At 36.1% G+C, this 27,669-nt stretch overlaps 1 protein-coding gene across 1 annotated transcript in view; it reads right to left on the reverse strand.

Moving 5' to 3' along the window:
• The window catches only part of LOC124372468 (peroxiredoxin-2-like), a gene marked incomplete at its 3' end in the record, with an annotated part of 37,754 nt that extends 12,677 nt beyond the window's left edge, over nt 1-25,077 (reverse strand). Inside the window, exons 1-3 of the mRNA XM_046830871.1 lie at nt 24,808-25,077; nt 16,703-16,808; nt 1,327-1,477 (exon numbers count right to left, since the gene is read on the reverse strand). Of these exons, the coding sequence (XP_046686827.1) occupies nt 1,327-1,477; nt 16,703-16,808; nt 24,808-24,837 (287 nt within the window). The remainder of the gene's footprint in view (nt 1-1,326; nt 1,478-16,702; nt 16,809-24,807) is intronic.
• Between the last annotated feature and the right edge of the window lie 2,592 nt (nt 25,078-27,669).

A 27,669-nucleotide genomic window follows, 5' to 3' on the forward strand; every position in this document is an offset into this window, starting at 1 on the left:
GATGGCGGACAACTGGCAAAGAAAACGCTGCTTTTACGCAATGTTATAAATAAAGTACAGTATTAAGACACTTGATTTGTACTCAATTTGTTTTAATGCCAATACAACTTATTTTTTTATAAAAGTTAATTATTGATAATAATATTATATATCTATATATTTTTTTTTATTTATACACTAAGATTATTAATCATGTTATTACATCCTTTCAATCCCAAAAAGCTTTTTAAGTATTTACCTACAATTCCAGCTACTACAGTACAATGGGTATTTACATGAAAGTCCAGACTGTACAATAGTTGGGGTGAAAATATGAGATTATGCTATATTTTTATTTGTTTGTGGATGTTCAGGGTTTGTGCCTAAATAATCTGGCCCATAGCACAAAATATACTGAGTTTTCTCATTATTTTATGAGCTAGAACTTGACTAAAACAAAATATTTCAACGAATGCAAGAATATTCAACATATTAGGAGCACTAAAAGAACGGAATTCCAAAACATAACCCAAAGAAATCTAAACTAGACACCTCACTGATGTTAGTATCAGGGCCTGATTAAGATTGGTAGTTTCTAACTCTGACATAAGGATAGTGCTAACAAATGTGTTCCAATGAGACTTCTGTGCTTTACATTTTGTGTTACAAACTGTTTTAATAGGCTTTGTACACTCTATATTTATTGGTATATTAAACGTTATTGAAATATGTTTACAACTGCATAAATCATTAATAAAAACAGAAAATAAAAAATTACAGCCATAGATATTAAACTGATTATTTTACATTGTTATTGCACAAAATTGCAGGTAGTTACCAACATTTTTTAATAGGCTATTTAACTTTACAAAAATTAAAATAAATAAATAATTGTCCTTTTACAAAAAAGCATTGACAAGCACACATATATGAGAAGTCCTTTATATGATCTTTATTGGGGGTGCTGATCGTCGAGTTGTTTAAGACATCAGCCTTTGGATCTGTGTTAGATATAGGTTCAAATCCTAACTAGACAATGTTCTAATAATCTGTGAAAAGAATACAAAATTAACCTGTAATACCATTAACTTCCCATTTACTGACCATGAAAGTATCCGGTTTACTGTTTCTTGTGGTAATTTGACACCATAGCAGGATCCAAATTCACAATTAAATACTTCCAACTTTTTTACCACTTAAACAGGTTGGCTTTTTAACACTTTCATGCCACCTCCAACTTTTGACAATAGGGTAGACAAGTTAAATTTTAAGCAATAACTCATTTTTTGTAATAACTCAATCTATCTAACATGCAAAAAAATACTTAACAAGATTTGATTGACTTACAAGTCTAGAGGATAGAAGAAAAGGACCAAGTATTGTCCCCTGAAGTCACAAATGTCAATCTCCTTAAAGTCACCATCGACAACAGCAGTCCCCTTGAACGCTGGGGCCGGATGTTGTACTTTTACTAAACAACTGTGACCTACATGAATACCTGGAAACAGAGTTATAAAAGTTACATTAACAGCACTTTTTACATTGTAGAATTATTACAATGTATTATTGGCTGAAGTGAATAAAAAGTAGTACTTGCTGAGTTACACTGATTTTAAAACAATTACTTTATTACAAGTCAATAAAAATAAAGGTACTAGTATTATTTAAAATGTCTTTGAATCTCAGGAAAAAATACAATTCAACTGGAAGATTAGAGGATAAAGCCAACTCTTGCAAAAAGGCTTACGATCTTAGTCTGAGAAAACTCAAATAGACATAACAAGGATTTGATTACAGAATCACTTAATAAAAACAAGACTCTATGGGGGGTGATAATTTAGAACGGGCTTCAAAAAGACTAATTAGAAATTCATCATGGTCCCTCAAAGAGAACAATACAACAATTAGCTGTACTGAGTCTATATGCCAACATTTCAATAGGTTTTTTGAGAATGTCGCTTAGGAAGCTCTAGGGGTAAATGTGTTAACAAGAAAAAATGATAAGCTAAATAAAGAAAGGCGGCCACAGCAGCTCCTTTTAATCCTTTTTATCTTCAATCAACTAGTCTGCATCAACTAGTAAAACAAATCATCAACTTTGCTAAACCATCATATTCTGTAGGGGTTGATGACATATCACGTATATGAAGTTTTTTAGTACATACCACTAATATACTAAAAAAAGTCCTTTGTTCAAGGAGAGTTCCCTACCAAAATGAAAACATCAAAGGTCTATTTGCTCCACAAGAAAGGGTAAACGGATAAGATTTAAAACTACAGACCAATCTCTCTTGTAACAACATTTTCCAAGATCGTTGAACGGATCGCGCCAGGACGGTTTAGGAGTCATCTTCAAGCTAACAACATTAACCTTAAAGAACAACATGGCTTTATCTCTGGACATTCAACTAGAGCTGCTCTGAATGAAAACGTAGAAAACATAATCCACAACCTGGATGCTGGAAAAACAACTATAAATACGTTTTTAGATTTAAGTAAAGCTTATTGACAGCCTTGATCACAATCTGCTCTTGGAGAAGCTTTACAACTTAGGGATCATCAACGGAGCCTACAGATTTAAGCCACTACTGGTAAAAAGAGGAGGGCCACAGGGCTCCGTGCTGGGGCCGGTCTTGTTCACTCTATTCACTGCTGATCTTCCCACCCACCTACAAGATTACTGTAAAACTGAAAATATACACAGCTATGACATTGACCTGCAGATTAGCAGTTATTTGGCTGATCAACTTGAGCCGGTTCAATACCTAAATCTCCCCGGCTCATGTGTGTTTTATATAGTGTATGTGTGTGTGGTTTATTGGCTGCAGAGGCCACTGACCATTTGAAGGCGTTTGGCCTTTCCGGTAGAGTGGCAAAGACTCCGAGCCGTGGTGTACAAGTTAGGAGTAGCTCCAAGTTAAAATTTTTGTTTAACTAAGTGTTTTATTTAGTTTTGCTGAGCTGTTCTCCTTCTAACATGTGCGGCTAAGTTTACGGCCCCTCACTGATGAGTAAGTTTTGCTTTCTTTTAAATTTTAGTGATTATTTTTATTTTTCATACTGTGAAGGTTAAGAGCACATGGTTTTCCAAATTGTAGTTTTGCCTTTTATTAAATTTTAGTACTTCTGGCTGTTAACTAATTTTTAAATTGGCTTTCAAATTAATTCTCTTACACTTTTATTAGTTTTCACCCTTTCTATTCGGCCTAAATTTAATTTTCTGTCTCTCAGTGAGGACCAGTCCTAGGCTATATGTTACAGTTCATTTTTATTCTGCAGCCAATATTGTTTGTTATGTGTCACTTGTTATGTAGTTTTTGTAAACAAACCCAGAGAGACTGCTGAAGGTTCATTTTACTAAATTTTTAAGCCTTTCTGAGAGATGTAACGTTCTTCGGGTCTTTTAGCCCATATCTCCCCCTTATAGCCTAATTGGTTAATTTAAGGCCTTCTGCCATCAAATTTTAAATTTAGATTCCTGTTAATAGGCTGCTACTTATGGCCATCAGTTTTTTTTCTAATAATTTAATTTTTTTTACCAAGAGTAAAACGCTTAAATTTTTGTTCTGTGACAGAGGGGATTTTCATACTAACTTTCTTTGGGGTTGTTGTTTTGAGTTGGGAATTTTATTTTAAGTGCAGGATGCCCTTCCCCTGCTTTTCACCAATTTTGAGCCAATTCTGTCAATAAATGCCTGTTTTAAAAATGTTTTAACCAAATTGTTACGTATGGTAGGCTACTGCGTATACCTCAAATAAATTTCTTTATAACTTATTGTTTTAGTCTTTTAAATGGAATATCTTGTTTATTTATTGTTTTCTAATGTTACCAGCTTCTATATTAAGGTTTATTTTAATTTTTATCAGTAATTGATTGGTCTGTGATATTTTGAAATTTTGGTAATTTAACTTAACTTAAAATTCTTGATAGATAATTTTTGGCAACTTTACTTTTATTAAAATCTATATTGTTTGGCAACTATTTTTAATTATTATTAACTTTAAAAGGGTACTAGGCTGAAACCTGGTTTCGGGGTCCAGGAGATGAGTTGATTTTCTGCTGCCATCTCTCCATCATGCGTGGTCGCAGAGAACCTTCGCTTTTGCGCTCTGCTGAAGGACGGCCACCATGATGGACATTTCTACTAGTCAACATCTGTGATACCCTGCCCATATTCTTTATTTATTTGTTATTGTTATTGTTGCCATTTATATAGTTTATATTTTGTTATTTAATTTTAAGTTAGTTTTAGATATTATTTAGTTATTTCTTGGATTTCATTAGGAGCCCGCCCTTAGCCGAAGGATACCGGGTGGAATTGGCATTTCTTGTTTCAAATTATGGCGTTTCTAATTTTTGTATGCAGGTGCACCTGACGAGGATTGTTTGAGGTATACTACTGCAGGCACTTTTTATTTTTTTTTTATTTATAGTATATATATATATATTTATTTTTGACTGGATAGGCCTATGCGGTGTCTTAGTAAATGAACCTGAGTATACTGACCACGGTGTTCTTTTTTTACCTAGTTTGTTTTGATCCGGCATCCCGTTCGCCACCATGGGCGCGCGCTTCCCTGATGGTTTGCTGTGGGTGTGCGAGCGGCGATGTACGGTTTCAATGGTAGCAGAGCGTGGTTAGCTGCTCTCTCAGCTGTCTCTCAGTTCTGGTTTTGTTTGTTGGTGTAGGTTAGTGTTAGGTAGGGGGAGGTTAGAGTACACAATTTTTTTTTCATTAGGAGCTCGCCCTAGCACAGGATACCGGGTGGAATTGGTTTAGTGTCTTGCTTCCTGCAGACTTACCCTTTGCAGGGAGCAAGGGACTCTAAATTGCTTAACCGCTAAATTTATCTAACTGTACTCTACTTCTCCCCTATCAATGTGTTGTTTTGTTATATTTATTGCTTCTGTGTTTGTAGGTTGTGGTTAGTGTATATTTGCAGGGTATCCTTCTATTAGGTAGCGGGTATTAAGTTCTTCACTTGGACCTCGTCAGTGTAAGCCTTTTGTGAGTTGAGTCCACTTAGGTTACTAAGTAATTGTTGCGTACGCTTTGTTGTTTATTGTGGTATTTATTTGTCTTAATTGTTTGGTATGGCGTTTTCCCTGGTGCCTGAACATCTACGCAAGCCCGAGTTGGTTTTTGAGGTCCTGGCGAGAGGACAGAAGCCCGAGGGAGATGTGAGAGCATTAAGAGCTCAATTACGGGCTTGTATAGCGTTGGACCGCAGCTGGAATGCAGAGTTCCAAATTAACACAGAATTTGAGTTTTGTAAAACCCGCATGGAGGAATTAGAAGACGATATTAATTTTGAGTCACTTCCCATGTCCGGGTCAGCAAAGGCTAGATTGGCATCTCAGCTTTTACATTGGCGTGACAGAATAGTTTTACTTATGTCAGCTCCTAGTTTAAACTCTGATATTAAAAGTTGGGCTTTTTCGGCCAGTAACAAATTAAAACAAGCCTTAGATGGTTTGAGTGAGGTGCGCTCGGTGAAAGAGAAGGGGGTACTATTTACCGCTGTCACTCCAACGGAGGTTCCCACTACCATTACTTTTGCTAACCATCCACCGGCTCTTTCTTTCGAGCCTCCCAGAGTTACTATGTCTCCGATGGGTAGTGGTGAGGCATCATCTATAGTTGTGCCTTCCTTTTCTAGCTTTGGCAAACTGCCCCATCCTTTGGGGAGTGTTTTACAACACTTCCCCAGAGTTGATGGGCTTGACACTAATTTACTTATCCATTTCCTTCTGGAAGTTTTTAAGCTAAGAGAATTTCCTGGTATGACAGATGCCATGCTTATGCAGATTTTAGCGCAGTTTTTCCTTAAGGCCGCTTTTTGATCGCCTTCTAGACTGCCTTAAGAGAGGTGCCACCTTTGACCAGTTCCACGCCGAGATCTTGGAGTTCTTTGTACCTGCTCGGGTTAGGGAGCGCTTGCGGGTGGAACGCGTTTACCGTCCTCAGGCACCAGACCGTTGAGCCATTTTGTCGGGGAGATACGGGATGTAGCCCGGGCGTTGCGCTTGAGCTTGAGCGAAACGGAGTTGGTGAGCCTTATTTTGGAGGGCATTAAACCTGAAGAACGCTCCCGTTTGATTTTTTGTAGCCGTCCCGCATCTTTTGCGGATTTGGACCGCCTCTCCATCATCTCTAGAGGGGTTCAGGATGCGGATGATCAAAGGGAGGCCATGTCGAGGCATCTTCCTCACTTGCCTCCGGGGCCGGTCCATGCTCCGGTGCAGTCTGAGCCAGCAGCTGCTCCTTCCCGTAGGCAGCCTCCTACCTGTTATGGCTGCAAGCAAGTGGGACATATTAGACCGTTTTGTCCACTTAATAAAAAAAACTAGTAAGCTTGCGGACGAGTAAGCCCGACTCGTGCCGTAAAGGTAATTTTGAGGGCAAATATGTACCTGATTTTGATGGTAAAAGGGTAGCTGGTTTAATGCAGAACAGAAAGAAAACAGAAAGAAATAGACTTGGGAACAGTTATCATCGTTGGCCGAGAGGGGAGGTTGCTGCTCTGGCTGCGCAGGGAGTAAGGGCTGCCCGCTCAACCTGCCCACAACTGGATGTACTTGTGGGGAATGTGGTGCAGAAGGCCCTGGTTGATTCTGGGTCAGCACGCAGCCTGATTTCTTTGTCGTTTTTTGAAGATCTAAAATCCTCTGGGCTAATACGGCAGGTTGAGCCTAGTTCACTTATCTGCTGGACTGCTTCACGCACACCCTTTACCTATTATCTGTAGTGCCCAGATTCACATCAAAATTAATTATTTCTCTTGGGATTGGAGCTTTTTGGTGGCTAAGGACCTGACTTTTCCTTTCATCTTGGGAGCAGATTTTATCGGAAAAACTGGCATGATTTTGGATTTGGCCTCTAGTCATGTTTTCTTTGCTTTCGCCAGGCGGGTGCTCGTTCCCTTTTCAGATGTCGAGTCTCGTGGGACTGCTGCTTTAGAGATGGAAGATAAGAGCTTGACTCCTCCTGACCAACTAGGACATCTTACGCCGAAAGAGGCTGAGGACATAAGGCAGATTTGTTCCAGTTTTCCTGAAGTCCTAACTGACAAACTGGGCACGACCAATCTCTTGGAATACGAGATTCGTCTTACAGACGCCCGTCCTGTACGTTCCCATCCATATAAGCTTGCTCCGCCCAAGATGGAAATTCTGAGAAATATGATTGATGATTTACTTAAGAGTGGGGTAATCGAGCCGTCTTGCTCAAATTTTTCCAGTCCAGCGTTTCTAGTGCCGAAACCTAATGGGAAGTCCAGATTGGTCCTGGATTATCGAAAGCTCAATGCTCAGATAGAAATTGACTCCGTGCCTCTCCCCGATTTGCATTCTGCTTTCGACTGGTTTGGTAAGGCCAAGTATTTCTCCATTTTTGATCTTAATCAGGCATATCATCAAATTCCTCTAAAACACGAGTCTCGACCTCTCACTGCCTTTTGTGTGCCTTGGAATTTGTACCAGTTCACCCGAGTGCCAATGGGCTTGGCTGTGGGGGCCCAAACACTCACCAGACTCCTGGATTCTATCTTTCATGATGTCAAATTTAAGTTCGTGTTCAACTATCTGGATGACCTGCTTGTGTACAGTGAGAGTTATGAGGAGCACTTGACTCATCTAGAGGAAGTTCTAACTAGGCTGCGAGAGTCTGGCCTTACCGTCAATCCTGAAAAGGTGAGTTTTGCTCAGCCTGAAATATCGTTTCTGGGTCATCTTGTCTCTTCTCGAGGTGTTTGTATTGATCCAGAGAGAACCCAGGCAATCAGGGAGTTTCCTCCTCCTAAGGATGCCAAGGGGATTGCCCGTTTTGTGGGAATGATAAATTTTTATCGTCGTTTCATCCCCAATGTTGCTGAAGTGGCGGCCCCTCTGAACTCTCTTAGGAAAAAGGGTGCCAAGTTTGAGTGGGGTGAAGCGCAACAGACTGCTTTTGAGCAGCTGAAAGAGGCAGTGATGCAGCCTCCAGTCTTGGCTATGCCTGATTTCAGTCGTAAGTTCGTCTTGCAAACTGATGCTTCCTCCTTAGCCGTTGCTGCTGTTTTATCACAAGAAGTAGATGGTATCCGGCAGCCCATAGCTTATGCTTCACGCACGTTAACCCCTTGTGAGAAGAAGAGTTGTTCTGTTTATGAGCTGGAATGTTTGGCTGTCGTGTTTGGAATTAATAAGTTCAGGCGTTACCTAGAACATAAAGAATTTTTGTTGGAAACCGACAACCAGGCACTTTCTTGGCTCCTTGCCCACCCCCGTTAGCTCGGGAAGATTGGTCGCTGGGTAGTCCAAATTTCTGCCCTTAAGTTCACAGTGCAGCACGTGCGAGGCACCCAAAATATCATAGCGGACACTCTGTCACGCATGTATCACTTACCCAACGACCACCAGAATTTATCAGAGCCGCCATGTTGTGGCGTGCTCCTAGACTTTCCTCTGGCATTTTCGGACATTGTTCCACACCAACTTAAGGATCCCGAGCTGACTGCTATCATCAATGAGCTTAAAAACGGAGGTGCCTACCCTCCTTATTTTCTGTACCGAGGTGCTCTATGCTGCCGTGACAAGCAGCGGAGAAAACCTAAGTTAGTGCTGCCAAGCTTTCTTGTACCGATGGTCTTTCAGTATTTTCATTCTTCTCCTGTGGGCGGACATCTAGGAATTCATAAGACCATCGCGAAGATTAGGGATCAGTTCATCTGGAAAGGTATGGACCGGGATATTGCAGCTCGAGTACGTTCTTGTGAACTGTGCTCGCTAAGCAAACCCGCTCAAAATACCAAGTTGGGTCTTTTGTCATCTGAGGTGGCGGAAAAACCTTTGGAGAAGGTTTTCATTGACTATGTTGGGCCTCTCCCGCGTAGCAAGTCCGGAAATAAGTTCCTACTTGTTTGTGTGGATGCCTTCTCCAAGTTTGTTTGGTTGTTCCCATTGCGGAGTGCTACCGCGCAGCTCACGGTGCAAGCACTTCGTAACCATTTTTTTCAACACTTTGGAATCCCCGCCACCTTAGTTTCCGATAATGGTTCACAGTTTGTCTCCAATATATTTAAAAGAATGTGCTTTGGGCACGGAATCCGCCATGTGACTACTTCCCCTTTCTATCCTCAGCCTTCTCACGCCGAACGGTTTAATCGCAATCTTCGATCTGCTCTCATTGCCTTTCATGCGGAAAATCAGACCACCTGGGATCAACAACTACCTTGGATCCAATTTGCCTTTAATACGGCCCAGCATGAAAGTCACAAGGCGGTACCTTTCGAGTTATTATTTGGCTTTCCGCCAAAACAACCCTTTGGCGAACCTTTGGAAAATTAGCGATCTTCTGCCACCTCCTGGTACTCCCAATGTGAAAGCCACTTGGGAGGCAGCCAGGCGGAATCTCATTCGGGCTAGGGAGTTAGTAAGGAGGAAGTACAACCGAGGTCGTATTGCCAATCCCTTCCAGGTGGGGGATCTAGTTTACTGCAAGGCTCACCCAGTCAGTTCGGCTGTGGATAAAAGAGCTGCTAAACTTTGCTACAGGTGGACTGGTCCCCACCGCATCTTGAAGTTTCTGACTCCGGTGACTGCCCGACTGGGAGATCCTCAGTCCGGGAAGATTTTCAGGAAGGCGCACATATCCCATCTGAAGCCTTGCCGGAGTCATCCGTGATTTCTCTTTAGTCTGTGCGGGAGGGTTTTAGGTCCAGAGGCCTGATCACCTCTGCTCCTTCTTCCTGATCAAGGTTCCTGTTTTCTTCTTTGTACCCACGCAACTCTTGGAGGGATTTCTTGCCTCCAACTGGATTTTCTTGGTTTTACCTTCTGCAGACTTCAGGGTTTCCGGTTTATAATTCTTCAACCATTGGGGGGAGAGGCATTTCGTTTGGTTCTTCATTTTGAAGAAATTAACAGAGGGGAGTTCCTCCTTTTGGGGGGGGAGTCTGAGCCGGTTCAATACCTATATCTCCCCGGCTCATGTGTGTTTTATATAGTGTATGTGTGTGTGGTTTATTGGCTGCAGAGGCCACTGACCATTTGAAGGCGTTTGGCCTTTCCGGTAGAGTGGCAAAGACTCCGAGCCGTGGTGTACAAGTTAGGAGTAGCTCCAAGTTAAAATTTTTGTTTAACTAAGTGTTTTATTTAGTTTTGCTGAGCTGTTCTCCTTCTAACATGTGCGGCTAAGTTTACGGCCCCTCACTGATGAGTAAGTTTTGCTTTCTTTTAAATTTTAGTGATTATTTTTATTTTTCATACTGTGAAGGTTAAGAGCACATGGTTTTCCAAATTGTAGTTTTGCCTTTTATTAAATTTTAGTACTTCTGGCTGTTAACTAATTTTTAAATTGGCTTTCAAATTAATTCTCTTACACTTTTATTAGTTTTCACCCTTTCTATTCGGCCTAAATTTAATTTTCTGTCTCTCAGTGAGGACCAGTCCTAGGCTATATGTTACAGTTCATTTTTATTCTGCAGCCAATATTGTTTGCAACTGGAAATGGAAAACTTTATTTGCTGTTAGCCTTTTTCAAGAATACTGCGTAAACAATGACCTTGTATTTAATGAAGACAAGACCACACAACTGGTTCTTGGAAGATGCAACAAAGTCCTAAAATCAAACTGTATATTCAACAAAAAATCTTGGGAGTTATCATCGATGATCGGCTCTGATATGGCATGGCCCTATGTCTTAAGCTAAGATCTGCAATATTTGCAATAAAGCAAATTCAGACCATCACATTGTAAGAGACCCTAGCTAAACATTGTAATTTATTGTAACTGACAGCATTCTCATCTTGATGTTGATGTATAAAGATTTTGGTATTCTGTATACTATCGAAGGATAGTACTTTCTTCACATTTCCTAGACCCAGTAATATTTGTTCCAGATTCACTTGAACAACAACCAACACGCTGTAGAAAATGCTTTGTATCTGTAGAATCTAGCTAGATTAGGTCACATTGTGCTTTAGTTCAGTTACCATCAGCGACATTAGTATGTTCATGAACGTAGCTGTTTCGTGAGCATCAACACGTACTTGACAAACAACTAATGCGGTTTGAGGATAATAGTGTAAATTTTGTACAGCCAAGTTTCTGTCTGAAAGTGATGATACATGATGAACTTTGACATCAAAGGGAGGAAATTAAAATTTTATGTGCTGTGGCTTGTTTAAATTTCAAGTTGGAATAATTCCATCAACTCTCTTTCCCAATTCCTTAATGTAATTTTCTGTTTCTCCTGATGGCATTTTCACCTGATCTCTTTAATTTTTGCCTTCTTATTGCTCCTCATTTAGGAAAGTTTTGTAGTACAGTTTGTAATTTTCTAATTGCTCTTTAACATTCATAACACTTCACTTCTAACCTCATGCATTATACCAAGTAATGTGTAGAAAATTCCAAGTAATTTATAGCTTTTTTGTTTTACTGCTTATTAAATGTAGTTTACAAAAATAAAAATAATATCCTTAATACATTTTTTAATACATATACATAAAAAGGAAATTAAAATTTTAAAATTGTAAGTTTGTTGATAAAAACTATACAGCTAAAAATATTAGACATAAAAATACCTATTCATTTTATGTTAATGTAATTGTTAATCTAAGGAAACAAAAGTTATAGGCCTAGCCTACTTACAAGAGGAGTAACATACATTTTCGTAAAGACGTCATTTATCATTTTTGCCATTTCTGAACAAGTAAATGTAACATCAGCTTATAAATTAATAAAAACCAAAGGCATTTCTGATAAAATTACCCCTAAATTGAGTGCTTTGATTGTTACATACGAAATTCCTTTCCATTCTTCCTTTTAAGTTTGCAGTCCATAGTTTTGTCTGTTGTCCCCACCAGCTAATGGGTTGTCATGTTGCTCCTTACTATATCAGAAGCGTGATATTGGTGATCCAGAGCAGTTTTGTCTATATACAATATACACATTCAAAACTATTTGAGCCATTACACTAAAGGTAGCTTTCTCCAAGTACTTCACTGTGTGTGCCTTTTGTCTAAATAATTGTACAGCATCTGGACATTCACATCAATGTTGCCCATGATATAACTATCAACAACTTCAGATATTTTGCATATCAAATAACCAGTATGTCTCCTTTATAGTTTATCAACAGATTGGGCCTTGCTTTTTGTTGACAATTGGATGTTTTATCTTCTTTTCTTCCATCCCAAGCAAAAGCAACTCATTTTGGTGCATATATAACTTTTGCTCTTCTTGCAATTTCTGTTTCATCTCAATAAGGACACCTTTTCTATTTTTACACAGGTTATGCTCAGGGTTTTCAAAATAAGAAAACTGAGTACTGTTTCCACGATCATTTGATTTGTCAACTATTTTCCATAACAAATTTGGGTCTTGATCGGTGTATTAGACATACTTTGACGCACATCATTGTTAGAATTATTAATTCTAGGCCTACCTCTATGTTTTCCTTTAGAAGTAGGTCTCAGTGGAACAATAGGCCTACCAGATGAAGTTCTTGGTTGAGCAACGTTCTCATCTGCTGAATTCAAGTAGGGTCTTCATCCGTGTCATCTAAATACGAGGGCCATCCGGAAAGTAGTACCCGTTTCCGCCGCGTGAGGCGCTGACGACGCGAGTAGCCGCTGGTCAAGGTCAGATCGCTTCAGTGGCTTGTCTGCCTTCTCTGTTACAAGTTCCGTGACGCTAGCATTGCCTGTGTTGTTTCTGTGGCAGTTCATAATGTTTAAAAAAATTGAAAACGCCGCCAGTTGTGAAGTGAGTGAGGGCTGTAATAAAATTTCTCAACACAAGAAACGTTCGACCTTGTGATATTCATCGCCAATTAAAGGGAGTGTATGGAGACAATGTGATGGAAGAGTCATCTGTTCGGCGCTGGTGTCGTAATTTCAACTTGGGGAGGGGGAACACACACGACGATGAGCGTTCAGGGAGACCATCTGTCATTACAGATCAACTGCTGAGGTCAGTAGACGAATTCGTGATGAACGATCAGCGCGTCACAATTGATGACATCTGTGAACATTTCCCTAATGTTTCTCGAACAATTGTTCATGAAATTGTCAAAGACCATCTGCATTATTCAAAAATTTGTGTAAGGTGGGTCCCTCGCAAGCTTACAGATGAGCACAAAAACCAAGCGTATGGCTGCTGCATTCACATTTTTGGAACGTTATTCTGATGAAGCAGACACGTTCTTGAATCGCATAGTTTTTTACTGGTGATGAAACGTGGGTTTGTTATGCTTCACCTGAGAGTTAAAGACAGTCAATGGAGTGGCATCATACTCATTCACCAAAGAAACCAAAAAAATTCAAGACTGTTCTGTCCACCAGGAAACTTATGGCAACCATTTTCTGGGATCGACGTGGTGTACTGCTTATTGATTTTATGGCCCGTGGAGACACTATTAACGCTAATGCGTATTGTGAAACATTAAAGAAATTACGGCGGGCAATACAAAATCGACGGAGAGGTCTATTGTCTGATGGCGTCATTCTCCTCCATGACAATGCCAGGCCTCATGCAGCGGGAATAACACAACAACTTCTGCAGCAATTCAATTGGGAAAATTTTTGACCATTCCACCGTATAGCCCAGACTTGGCCCCTTCAGATTTTCATCTCTTTACAAAAACTTAGAGTTTTTGGCGGGAAAAAGATTTGACAGCGATGAAGAACTTAAAGAAGGCGTGACTACGTATTTCAATCGGCTGGCGGCGGAGGAATATGACGCTGGAATACAAAAACTCGTCACACATTATGACAAATGCTTAAATTTGCTTGGAGATTATGTGGAGAAGTAGTTTAAGGTATGCTCTTTTCAATAAAAATGTTTATATTTGTTAATATTTACTTCTGTGTCTTTATTTCACAAACGGGTACTACTTTCCGGATGGCCCTCGTAAGTCCCAGATAATTCACTCTCACTTTCCACTCCTAATTCCCCTTTTGATTCAGAAGAAATGTTGTCAAGATAGCTATCACTCAAATCGTTGTCACTAAATACACCAACAACACTTGCAATTAAGTTAGTAATTAGTGTATTTTCGCTTACGGGAGACTTTGAGTGATTCTTTTTAATTATTTTAAAATCAAACAAATAACGTACTAAAGTTTAACTGCTGTACTTTACACATTTTAACCAAAAACATGAAGCAAGATGGAATATTTACAACCTTGTGAAATACATCTATCTGCAACAAGTATGGGTAGTCAACCAATAAAAATTGCAATTTCTCAGTCACAGACCAACAAAATACAAAGTTAAAGATTAATGATATAATTTATTTGGATACAATACATATCTATTAAATTTCAAAGCATTTAATAAAATAGTGGCCAGTAAAATAATAAAAAGTACACGCCACACTAAATGGATGTCGGGAGTTGACACCATTTTTATGACACCACATCCTATAGTACAGACATCAGGGTTAAAAGAGTTAAGAGATTAATTTTAAAGACTTTTGGAAGCCTATTATACTTGAAATTTTCATTGTCAACTGGGTGTTAAAATACAAACAATTCATAGAGTTCTTTTCCAGAGAAAGGACTTCAATGTCATCAGTGGACGATATTGCCAAGACGTGCATTTGAGCAAGTTATCACAGTCTTAACTTCACACAGTTCGGGGAAAGAGCCTAAGTCTACAAAAGTAGAATAATAACTGCATTGTAGTATACAGTAAGGAAGTTACAATGACCATTAGTTCCTGATGGCAATTAGTAGTAACCACCTAGTGATAGCAGTTATTTTACTCACTTCATTTCAATAAAATGCAATTTCTTTGCAGTGATACCTCTAACTATTATTTTACTTCTTTGTATTCACTTAACTTACTATAAACTAGTATTTTACTTTTTGCATTACCTTTTTAAAATTTCTCGAGATTTTAGATAGATTTCAGAAAATATGCTACAACAACCATCCTTGTGACAGAATTTCCAAACAATTTATATAAGTATTAGGCCATTACAATCCTCATAAAAAGACGTATGTTAGTATGTACATGAACAGGAAAGTTAGAATATTATACAGCATAATCTTTTTTTTTCAAGAAAAGGAGAAGCCAACCCCCTTTTAAGCTTTATTCTGCCCGTCATCATGGGCCACTGGCCTGTGTGAGGATCTTATCAAACAGAATAAGGGGGAGAGTCGATACAGTACAAGTCGATACTGATAAAAAGTGCAATGGTCACAGACAGGATTCGATCCTGCGCTATCTCTAACTCAGATTCAAAGTCCAACGTCTTAGACCGCTCGGGCCATCGGCACTCCCTAGAAATAATTCCCTAGAAAACCTAGTAGGTTTTTAAAAAACCCCTCTAACTGTGCGTTTTTTTGCACTTTAATGATGAAGTTTGAAGTTGCACTTTTCAAACTTCAACAATGTTTGTTATGATAAGATTAAATAGTTATCTGCCAGCAAAACCTACTGGAAAGCAACTTATATACTGGATTAAGAGCTTGTATTTATAATAAAAAAAATAGTGATAATTCCATCAAATAACTAATAGGAATATATCGAGTTTAATTTCGATGAGATTGTACACCACTTGACCTTAGCCGATGTACAGAATGAATGTGTGACAGTAAGCCGCCACACAGCGATCTCTCAACAACAATAAACATTGCAATGTGAACTATTCAGCAGAGAGCACAGTGCTTTGTTATGGTTAACGGAATTTAAAATTGTCCAATGCACTTTCCAACATGTTTATGACACTGATCATTTCAGCTAATTGCCTAATATGTTGGTATGAGTGGTTTCAAGAAACTGAAAGCATTGATGTTAAAAAGTTCCCCTGGATGTGTTAGACCAAAATAGTAATGAAACAGTCGAGCATAAAGATGGAAATGTACATTATTTAAGAGGACAAAGAAACTAATTGCTAGGCGAAATTGACAACTCAGGAATCCCAAAACAACAAAATGTGTTACATCTTTATGCTTACAAAATCCAACTTAAACATGATGAACTACAGGACAACTACAGAGTTAGCACATAACATGCTTATTTACAGTGACAAAAATGTTTTGAAACACATCACCTTCACAGATGAAGCTACAATTTATGTCAATGATTGCATCGACCATCATAACTGTAGGACATGAGGGTCTGGACAACCAAATGAAATTGTTAAGTACGTTAACATTCTCCGAAGTTAAACGTGTGGTGCGGTTAGATGCACAACAGAGTGATTGGCCCTTTCTTCTTTATTGGAAAAACAATCAAAGGAAATATTTACTTGAAACACAATCCAGCAAGTAAGTTTTCTAACAGATTAAAATTGAACATGAGAACAGACAGTCATTAATATTCAAGAAAATGGTGCTCACCGACACTTCCTACTGGAACTCTTCAGATAGATTGTGGAGTCCAGATTGCACACTCTGGAGTTGGACTCAATCATTCACATTGCATCAACCCTTCCCATCATAACTTTGTATATACGATAATGGTATGTTATAAAGGATTTCGTGAACCTCTACATTGAGAATAATAACAGTTTACCACCCTTAGAACTAACTTATTAACTGTATCTTTTAAGATCAAGTCTTCAAGGCAGCAGCAATTCAAAATATTGAAAAGGTTGTGTGATTTTAACTCAGCTATGATGAATCACTCACTACAAACTTCAAAAACTGCATGATTCAATGTGTGTGTAGTATGAATTATAGTTAGCTAAAATATATTATCTTGCTAACTTCTATTTAAGGTACATACCTCTAACACACTGTACTGATGGAATTGATATCTGAGAGATATAATTCCTCGTCGCTAAAACTGTGGTTGCACTTTCATTTTTCAAGACATTGGCTGTTGTTTGAGCCTGAAACAAAGAATAGGTAGGTAAGGTTACTGGAGAATTCTATGCATCACTTGTAATCCAAATATAAAATAATCCATAGATACTAACTAATCTAACATTTTTGTATATGAAAACTCATTTTCATACAAATTAACAAATACTTCATAATAACAGAACTTGTTAACTTACTAGAAGCATAATACAACAAACAAATGCATTTATTTGAAATATTTTCACACTGCGTTGAAATATTGTTTGTTCACACTTAATTCAATTCTTGAAATATTTCGGCCTCACTGTTAAGAGTCATCTTCTCTAACAGATAATTTAAATTTAAAGCAGGTAATTTAAAACTGAATCTGTCTGCTGTGGCTCTTCACATAATTATATTTATTATATTGTTTTTACTTATATTTATAAAACTGTTTATTAATAGAACAGTAATGTAATTAATAATTAATTAAATTTTGTAAGAACCTAAATGACAACTTGTGAGTGAAATAAAAACTGATATCGTTAACATTTTTCAAATTGTAGAATGCTAATTTGCACTTATAAAAAATTCAATGGTTAGTTTTGTCAATGTTTATAGCACTTACTCAAACAGTTCAAACCTAGTTTAAGGCAAAAAATAAGTTTTACTTGTGATATGCCTTGAAACATTTACTGAGACATAGCGCTGGAGTGTCTGGACATCCTAAACACTTTCCCTTGTACACAACAACATCGTCTAGTTGTCATCACCTAGATTTCTCTTAGTCGGCAGACGTTCGTGTGTGATTTCTTGAATCCGTACAACTTTATTGTTTCATGTAGGAGTTAGGAGGCTCCGTATAACATTTTCTCTGAATTTTAACATTTTGTTTTTTTTAGCAATGTTATAATTGTTGTACAGGAGATATGAATTTAGCAAGCCTATTTGATTGAAGAGGATAAGTAGATTTCTGTACCATCGTATACACATCCTTTCACTAGGGTAGTAGCTCATGAGTTGATCTTTTTAATCAATGCCACTCATGTATTCATTATACTCTATTATGGGCAGGGGTTTCTCCTTTTCTTCTCCTCTTTCGTTTACAGCAACATTCATGGTATTTTCATACTGAGAGGGCGGATACAAAACTAACGTCTCTCCACTTACCAATGACCATACCATTATAGTACTTGGATACAGTTTTCGCCCTTTTTCAATGGTTTTTTTTTCACGACCTTAGCTGGAAGATTAACTCTGTCTTTACGCAGTGTACCAGTAATGTATGTTTTTTTTTATAGAGATTTTGCTAGTGATACTCTGTTGTGAAAGTTATCAGCAAAAACAGAATTTCCCCTTTCAAATCTTTCAGATAGAAAATGCATAACTACCTTTTCTGTGTGCCCTGGTCCAGACAGCGCATCCATTGCCCCTGCATGAACGCTGAACTTCAGTACGATTCCATTCGATTCAGTCAACATATACAGCTTGATACCGTATTTGTGCCTTTTTTTTTTATATTGCCTAAACACTAAGCATCCTCTCCATAACACCACAGACTCATCTAAAGAGAGCTCCTATTTAGGTATGTAAATATTCTCCATCTTGTTGTTGAGATAGTCCACAGCAGGTCTAATTTTATAAGCAGTCAGGCGAATTGTCTTGATTTGTGTGAAGTGAAGGCATTGTAAGATCAAGAAGAAACAATCTCTTGACATATACGGGCCAAAACTATTGTACATCAGGTCAATCCTCCAATACATTTCCAGTTGAGGCATTCACACAATACCTGTATGTAGTCAAAGTCCAAGAAATGTTTTTTAGCTCTGGCAGAGTGGGTGGTTTCCACTGACAGATGTCAGACTTTAGTAATGTTTGACAAAAAAATATCTTCATAGTTGGGATTGGTTTCTCTACCAATAGATTCCAAAAACACTTGGTCCATGATTAAATTAAAATAGTCAATAGTAAATGATATTAGTAGTTGCGTAGGCGTGGACATATTGCTGTCAATATTGTCGACAGAGAAACTAGGCTGTGGTTTGTTAAGAGCTGAGATGAATTACAATCTGTTTCTCGGTCGTCATAGTCAAATGCGGGATCAGACTCTACCACTATCACTTGGTGGCTTCCAACTATCACCACTGCTATAACAATCCTCTGATTCCGAATCAGAAGCAATTTAGCTATCTATTTCACTCACTGTCAGTTTATTGCTATCGCAAAAGTTATCATCATCACTTAAACTTTTGTCATTATTTACTTCACAAAATACTTAACAACTACAAACAAACTGATCAGCACAGAAGAATAACCTCCTATGATAACCAAAACACACCTGTAACAACAAGGGAGGATGCATAATATCGCTACATGGCGGGAAATTATAGCGTGCCAAACATTGTTTACAACACTGTAAGGCGTCAGCCGCATATGGCGTGGCACTGCCAAAACACAGATGAGCATTTTCATCATCCAACGTGTTAACAAACAATCCCAAGGAAGCTGAGCAGCAGTAGCTGTATGCCTGTAGTAACTTGCTCTCTATGCACAGACATGAAAACTTCTGGCAGTAATATACACCAAACAGATAATTTGCCATTTGCCCTGATATTAGTGTTCAGGTGCTCTAAGTCTTTCTGTGAAGCTGGCCATGTTGATTTGTGCAACATTTTGTCATTCTGATAGTGTTATAAATTGTGTGTTTTTTTAATTAAGTAGTCAAGTGTTTTATTTAATTAATAATAGTGTTGAGTACAACATTTTTGCAGTTATTTATATTTTAATTTTTAATTAAAATGTTGTGGGCAATCGTAAGTGTCAAGAAATATATTAAAACTATAGACCTTCTGGTATAATATTTTTATATACTATAAAATGTATGTTGGAACTTTGTATTTAAGTACTGTTTTGGGAAATAAGTTTATTTACATAATCTCTTTTTTGAAACTGCACAATGTTCTTGTGTCACAATAGAAAGTTTGAATCCATGTAATTTTGGAATATTGCATGCCACTTAACCATCATACACGTCAATAAGAAATCTCAAAAACTTTTCAGAACATAGATGATTTAAAAGATTTAATGTTGTTTAGGTCATTATAACCTCTATTGAGGGTCAAGAAAATGCTATTTGTAGACATCACAGTTACTAATATTTAAAAAATTTTGAAAGTCATCAAATAACTTGCTGTGAAGCACACAAAATCATCTGTTTAATCTTTCAGGCTAGTAAGTTTGGCCTTGACAAAATCATTAACTGGTAGATGGATTAACATTAAATCAGGGCAAAAATTGTGTCCAACATGTTGTAACTTATGTGGAAAAAAACTGAAGATAATGACAACAATGGAAGTGACAAAGAAGATCCAGATGTGGAATTAACTCCAGTACAAATTAAAAAGCAAAGTATTGAGGATGCTAATAAAAAATTTAGAAGATGATGTAGGATGCTCTCAATTAAAGGTTCATGTACTTCCTAGTCACAGTAAGGCCTCATATGGCAACCAAAATTGGAAAAAGTAAATTGTGTTTTTGAAAGAAAAGAAAAAGTATACCATGCATTAGATTAGAGTGTTGAACAGTTTGACAATGCTGAGGTAGATGTTAATATGGGTGCAGAAATGATTAAGAAGGCACAACATTTTGATGCCATGATAATATAAAGCAAAATCTCTTAATACCATAAAAGAAAATCTTACATCCAATAAAAGCAATCTTGCTTATGGATTTTACAGAAAATTACACTTTTGTAATACAAACTGAAATTCAGAGTTACCACTACCGGTTCTATTATTCTTACCGGTGAAGGAGCCACAGTACTCCATAGCCACAGTATTTGTGTTTGTATTCAGCGCGTGTGCGTGCGTGCGTGCGTGCGTGTTGTGTGTGTGTGTGTGTGTGTGTGTGTTGAGGAAAATTGATTCAAAATATTGAATCACTGCTTTATAAGTGATGACATGGAGCATGATGTAGCTGATTGAAAACTTGAGTGAAGACAAAACCGAATTTTCTATTGATGATGAACATTCATTTTTACTACTAGCCACGGAAAGTCTGTTTGTGATGGAAATGGAGAAACTGTGAAGTGTGCATTAAGAAAAGATATGATCTCTCACAGCAAGTTTATTTTTACTTTGTTTGAACTAAAATATATGTAAATTTAAAGATAAAGATCCTAGGTTTTTTTATATTATACCATAAAACATTTTATTGTTTCATTAAATTTGTCATTAGAAACTTTTAAACTTTGACGTTCATATTTTCGATATGAATTTGTTCACACAATTGCTGAACACTTCAAAATTACTGTATGTTCATCAAAATTCTCTGTCAAGAGTTTACGTTTTACATGATCGTGTGTGTCGTTATTGGAAAGGATGTATTTTTCGATTTCAGAAAGATTATTTCAATAACGTGTAAGCAAATAAATGTTTATACAATAGTTGTTTGAAAAGATTATGTCTTGTAAAATCCCAAAATGCCTAATACGTTGAAAAGAGCTTCATGAAATTTTATTGTATTTTTTTGGACTCTATTGTTGTCTGGAAAGTAGTTAAAATCATATCAAAACAAAGAAGAACTTCTCTAAGCAACAGTATCATCACTGAAGACGATGAACTATTATTTTGTTTCTATTCTGTTGCACAAGCACTGACTCATCTAGTAGACAAGAATTATGGATTGTGTGGTTGTCGTAGTGATTTCTTGGTTTATTGTTTGTTATTTATTTGTATCTTTAGATATTTAATTGTTTATTGTGTATAAATAAATATTTGTGTAATGTATTTGTGTAAAATTATTGAAGTACAAAATGTGGATGTTTGTATAAGGTTTTACCTGCAAGTTAGCTTATGTTTATATAAGTTCAATATTTTTATTGCTGAGTATTTAATTTTACCATGCATTTCACAATAAGTGTTAATTTTTAACAGTAGTGGCATTAGGAATGTACTGTTAGTGAATCAGAAGACAATATTAGTTTGGTAGATATGGATCTGACTCGGATAAATCATTGCCTAACAAATTAATTGTGCTTGATCCTATTGACTTTAAAAATAATAAAGATAAAAATACATTGTTGTAAATTTTTGTGAACTTATATAAATGTACTTTCTATAGGCCTATAAATAATTTTTGGATGAAAACAAAATTGTTACCTAAAGGTTAGACCTTTAGTTCACAGTTTTTACTTTTATAACAATTAAAAAAAATGTTGTTATAGAACATTTTCTTATATAACATAAGCTTCTATAAATATATTTTTTCCTCTACATATATTTACATTTTTGTAAAAAATTAGTTCCTTAAATAGAATCCAAACTATCATAATTATACTGTATACAAAACAATGCAATAAGAGAGTTTTGCTAATTTTGTAGTTTGCCAATAGACACATGTATATTTATAGATATTGTATATTTTGTATTTATACAAATAAAATTCACATTGGCTGTGAGGGTGCTATACACTAAAGACAAACTTATTCTTTACTACTTTTTTTATTTTAATAAATGTATTTTTAAAACTAAAATTCAAATGATTCAATATTAAATTCTTTTGTTATAAACTACAATTATTTCTAGAAAAACTAATATTTTAAAAACGTATGAGTTTTGAAAAGTAGGTGAGCAGTGATTAATATAAGAAACCCTTACTAAATCGCAAAAATGCCTGCCATTTTAGGAAAAATTAAGGCCACTTCCAGTTTAAGTACAATTTAAATATGTTATACATTTTAAAAAACAAATTCATTTCTTTTACATATACAAATATGGTAGCTTCTCTATATTAAAATATTTGAAGCCTAAAATTTAATTGATTCGACATCATAGTACAAAATTTATCCAAAGTAAAAACGTGTTTGGAAATAAATTGAAAATTAAAATCATGTGTTTTATTATCAACTAATGGCAGCAAGAACAGTGGCGCAAGTGTCTTATTTATTACACAAGCAGTCACATTTATCCTTGAAAAATGGGTAGGGTACGATAAGCGGACCCGGTTTTTTTATACCAAAATTGGCAAACGATATTATTCAATCATAACCATTGATATAATCAATCGATCAATACTGATTAATTATTTTGAATTATTAACTTAAATAGTCTATATCAACAGCTGTAAACGCTTTAAAATAATACACGTTGAGTAATATTTCAACGATATAGGGTACGATAAGCGGACCCGGTTTTTTTATATCAAAATTGGCAAACGATATTACTCAATCATAACCATTGATATAATCAATCGATCAATACTGATTAATTATTTTGAATTATTAACTTAAATAGTCTATATCAACAGCTGTAAAACACTTTAAAATAATACACGTTGAGTAATATTTCAATTTTACATAAGTAATTTTAATTATTAAAAATGGCAGTCAATTTCAGAAAATTACACGACATTGTTTTGAAAGATTATAAGACACAAATAAAATATATTGTTTTTGTGGCTTCAACATGTTGGACTCATACCGAAAACCCCATTATGTGAAATTGGTGGGAAAGAAACAACTGTAACTGTGAGAGGAGCAAATATGGTCGTCTTCAGTTTTCCTAATTTTTGTTATAATAATTTGTTTGATCACTGTAAATATTAAATTCATATTTTAATTTAAAACATATGATTATTATTGAGGACTATAGATACTTTTATATCGATTGATAGTCTAGGATTTGAGATGCGAATATAAGGTATCGAAGACATTCTTCGATATAAAAAACCGGATCCGCTTATCGTACCCTACCCTTGAAAATAAATAAGGTAAGTAAGTGTTATTGTTTTGTTGTAACTATATTAATTAGGCATATATTATATTTTAATTTGTAAACTATATTAATATTTATACATCAATTTCTAAGATTGAAAACAACCAAAACCATATTGGTCTTTGAAATATCTATTACATTATTTGGTCCGACATTTTGTTTATAGCCTTTGACAGTTTGTTTTCAGTTGTTTTGATAGTCATGAATAGGCTATAGATGATTCAAATTATTCTATAATCATTATCCTATTGTGTTGGTGACCACTTATTATACTGCAGCCCCAAATATGTTATGCAGCTTAAAACACTTAAGGACCTTATGCTTAACGCAAATTCAGCACCTGCCACGGGTAGGGTACGATAAGCGGACCCGTTTTTTTATATCAAAATTGGCAAACGATATTACTTAATCATAACCATCGATATAATCAATCAATACTGATGAATTATTTTGAACAATTAACTTAAATAATCTATATCAACAGCTATAAAAATTTTCAAATAATACTCGTAATGTAATATTTCAATTTTATATATAAGTAACATTTAATTATTAAGAATGACAGTCAATTTTAGAAAACTACACGACATTGCTTTGAAAGATGATAAGACATGTTCTTCGTGACTTCAACATGTTGGACCGAAAACCCCATTATGTGAAATTTGTGGGTAAAAAACAACTGTAACTGTGAGAGGAGGAAATATGGTCGTCTTCAGTTTTCCTAATTTTGGTTATAATAATTTGTTTAATCAATGATGTAAATATTAAAACTATATTTTAATTTAAAACATATGATTATTATTGAGGACTATAGATACTTTTATATCGATTGATAGTCTAGGATTTGGGATGCTAATATTAGGTATCGATGATTACATTCTTCGATATTAAAAAACCGGGTCCGCTTATCGTACCCTACCCCCTGCCACTTCTAGGACTAAATATTATAGGCTAGGACTAAATATTTTGAATACCTTTTCAAGTTAATGTTTATTATTATTAACAAATTCTGTATACCTAAACAGTTTTTATTATGAAAGCTATCAATGCTTAAAATTAGGAACAAACTAGCTTATTGGTGGATGATCTTATTTACTATTGCCAAAATTATATAACTTGTAACTATGCCTAAGACTAGTTATTTAAAACACTTCTAAATGTCTGCTACATATTGATTTAAGATTAATATGTGTATTTTTGTTATTTAAAAAAATGTCAAATGTTTATTGTTATCAACAGACTACAAGCTCATAAAAATGAAATTAATTGTACAAACCAAGTGTCTTGCTAGAAGTCGGCCTATCATTATTACGTAAAAGATTCCTTATATATAATAAAACAGAGTAATTAATTTAATACATCAAAACTGACACAAATTTCGAGGTTATGATAATGAAGATACACAGCTCTCACTACACTTATTACTTAAATCCTATCCTATCACCGATCTTCTTCCTTTATCTGCTTCTGCTATCCAAGAACAAGACCGTCTGCTGTACTAGCAGTAGCAATCGTCCGCAAAGTGCAAAGGTTATGTAACGATTCGATTCCTGTTCTGAAAGCAGACCTTAGTGCCGGCCGGGACCGAACTTTGTAACCACAGAGTAAAAACACAGCACTTCCTAACAAAATAACTTGTTGCTCGGTTTTTTCCTGTCCATCTACGGAAAGTGAAAGCTGGTAGTATGAATGATGTGAATCAATCTAGGGATCGTCCCTAATTACGTAACGCCACACAGGGATGGGTGAGATTTTCGGCAGCTTACGCACCTTTACAAGGGAGGGTGGGGGGAGCTTTACTAAACTATGAAACCTCGACTATTAATTGTTTGAATTCGTTCACAAAATTTGCCTAGCCGCTTCGAAAAGATTTAAAAGTTAGTATTATATTTTCCTCCTATAAAATCAAACGGAAAGAAGTCTGAATCCACCATCTAAATGCCTTTTCACACGGTTTAAGCATTTCTTCAAACCTGTTTGTATAAAGCGATTTTACGAGATTTTAAAGTTTAAGCCAAAATGTTGACAGTATTAGATTAAAGAGACAACCTCCCTCACGCGCTCGGTTGTAGGGTCAATACTACAATGAAAAGAAATTTTCGTACTGACAGACGCGTTAAGCGTTAATAGGCGGAGAAAGTGGAATTAACATCAAGCGACGCGTAAATTCTGCAATCTGAAATTTCATGTATTTGACTGTCCGATCCAAATTCTAGCAGATCGTTGGCGCTCCAACGATTTAGGATCAAACCACGAAGGTTAATGTTGTTTTTCTGGTTGTAATGTACTTTATTAATAACATATTACGTCTGATATTGATACGTTTATCGTGGGGTGTCATCCAACCGGTGACAGTTTCAGCTGTAAGAAATGTTGTAATAAAATAAAAGGACATATGTTGGGCTGAAGTTATACAGATAAATATTTTGTTAGAACGTGCACGCAACTTAGCAAATAAAATGCACTGACACAAACTATTTATTCCTCATCCATTTTTGACACCGACTTAAAATAAAAAATTTATAAGCGTTCCGTCTGCTAAAAAAACACTGTCATAGTTCAACATGTCTAATTCAGGGCATATTAAGTGCCAAAAAATGTACTTGTGGTCTATAGTCACGTTGAATTCTGACGGTAAGTATCATTGTTTTTTCCCCTTGTAGTATTTCCCAGTACAGTGCCATGTAATTGTGTAGAGATTGTCGTATGGTTGCTTTTATATTTTTTAAAACCTTAGCGCTGTTTTCGGAGTGATAGTGATATAATATATATTTTTGTTAAAAAAAAGTATAGAATAGTTAGACAGGAAAAATCTGTTTGATTTTAAATTAAAAAGTTTTTAAAAAACGAGAAGAAACAGCAAACATATCAAAATTTTGTATTACAGTTGACGAATACTAGTTTTATGTTAATACATCACGATTTACTTTGGAGTTTGAAATTGTCTTTATTGTATAACAATTTTTAGAATAAACATAAATTAGGGGTGTTGTTAGTAGCAGTGTTACTTAATTATTTAAGGGTGTAATTAAACCGTTACAAGGCCGTTGCAATAGTGGAAGGAGGGCTAAAAGATTTTAGCGTTACGTAATTAAAAAGGCGGCCCCTTATTGAACAACTTTCTGTCCCACTATAAGGATATGCCAACGAGCATAAGATAAGGAGCATCTAACGAGAGCACAGTGTAGCGGTGTGCTTAGGGAGATGGAACATTTTAACAATCAAACAAACCTCAACCAATAAAATTCGTACACACAACGTGATATAAGGTCCTTAGCCAAAATATAAGGTCGGAGGAGGCTGCCGTCACCCTTCCCACTGCCTGCCATCACCTACCTGTCTCGTTGTTTCAGAGGACACGCCATGATAGCACATGAAATGCTGACATTTATTTTCTTGTCAGCGTCCCACTTTCGCCTGTGCTGGTGGGACGTTTCTGCGCTCAACACTTCTCGTGCTCGTCACTTTTGCTAGTTTCTTGCAATCCGTGGAGTGACAACGCATGGATTCATTTTCTCCTGTATGGGCTTAAAGAAGTTTTCGGGTATGATTCTTTTCGTTTAATTTTTGTTGCAGCCCATGGCCACACGTTCTACCTTTTACAAACAAAAACACAACACACACACACACACACACACACACACACACACACACACACACACACACACACATACACAAATAACAATTGAGAAAAATCTATGTTAGATACTCTAAGGATTGACCACATATCTAAATAAAATAAATTAAGCCACTCTATCAATGTTCCACTCCTACTGTTTATATTCTCTGAAGAGACACGAACAAGTAGTATTAATAGTACTACGTAATTTCTTATAGAATACTACTATCCAATTTTTATTACTATCCAATAATAGAGAATGTAATTTAACAATTCTAGAATCTATAGCCAATTGCCATCCTTTAAATATAAACACCTTAGTTGCGGTGCATATTCATTTATCCAATCTTATTTATTAAGAGTAATAATAAAGATTATGAAAAAGATTCTTTTAAACAAACGGTTTCATAACAAAAGGCTATATTAATGGTTTGAACTGTTAAAGGGCTTTCGTAAATTTAGGCGCGGGTATGAAGTATTCATATAATGTAATACAATATAAAAGTTAAATTTCCCTAC

The sequence above is a fragment of the Homalodisca vitripennis genome, unplaced genomic scaffold, assembly GCF_021130785.1.
Source record: "Homalodisca vitripennis isolate AUS2020 unplaced genomic scaffold, UT_GWSS_2.1 ScUCBcl_3322;HRSCAF=8786, whole genome shotgun sequence".
Classification (NCBI taxonomy): Eukaryota; Metazoa; Arthropoda; class Insecta; order Hemiptera; family Cicadellidae; genus Homalodisca; species Homalodisca vitripennis.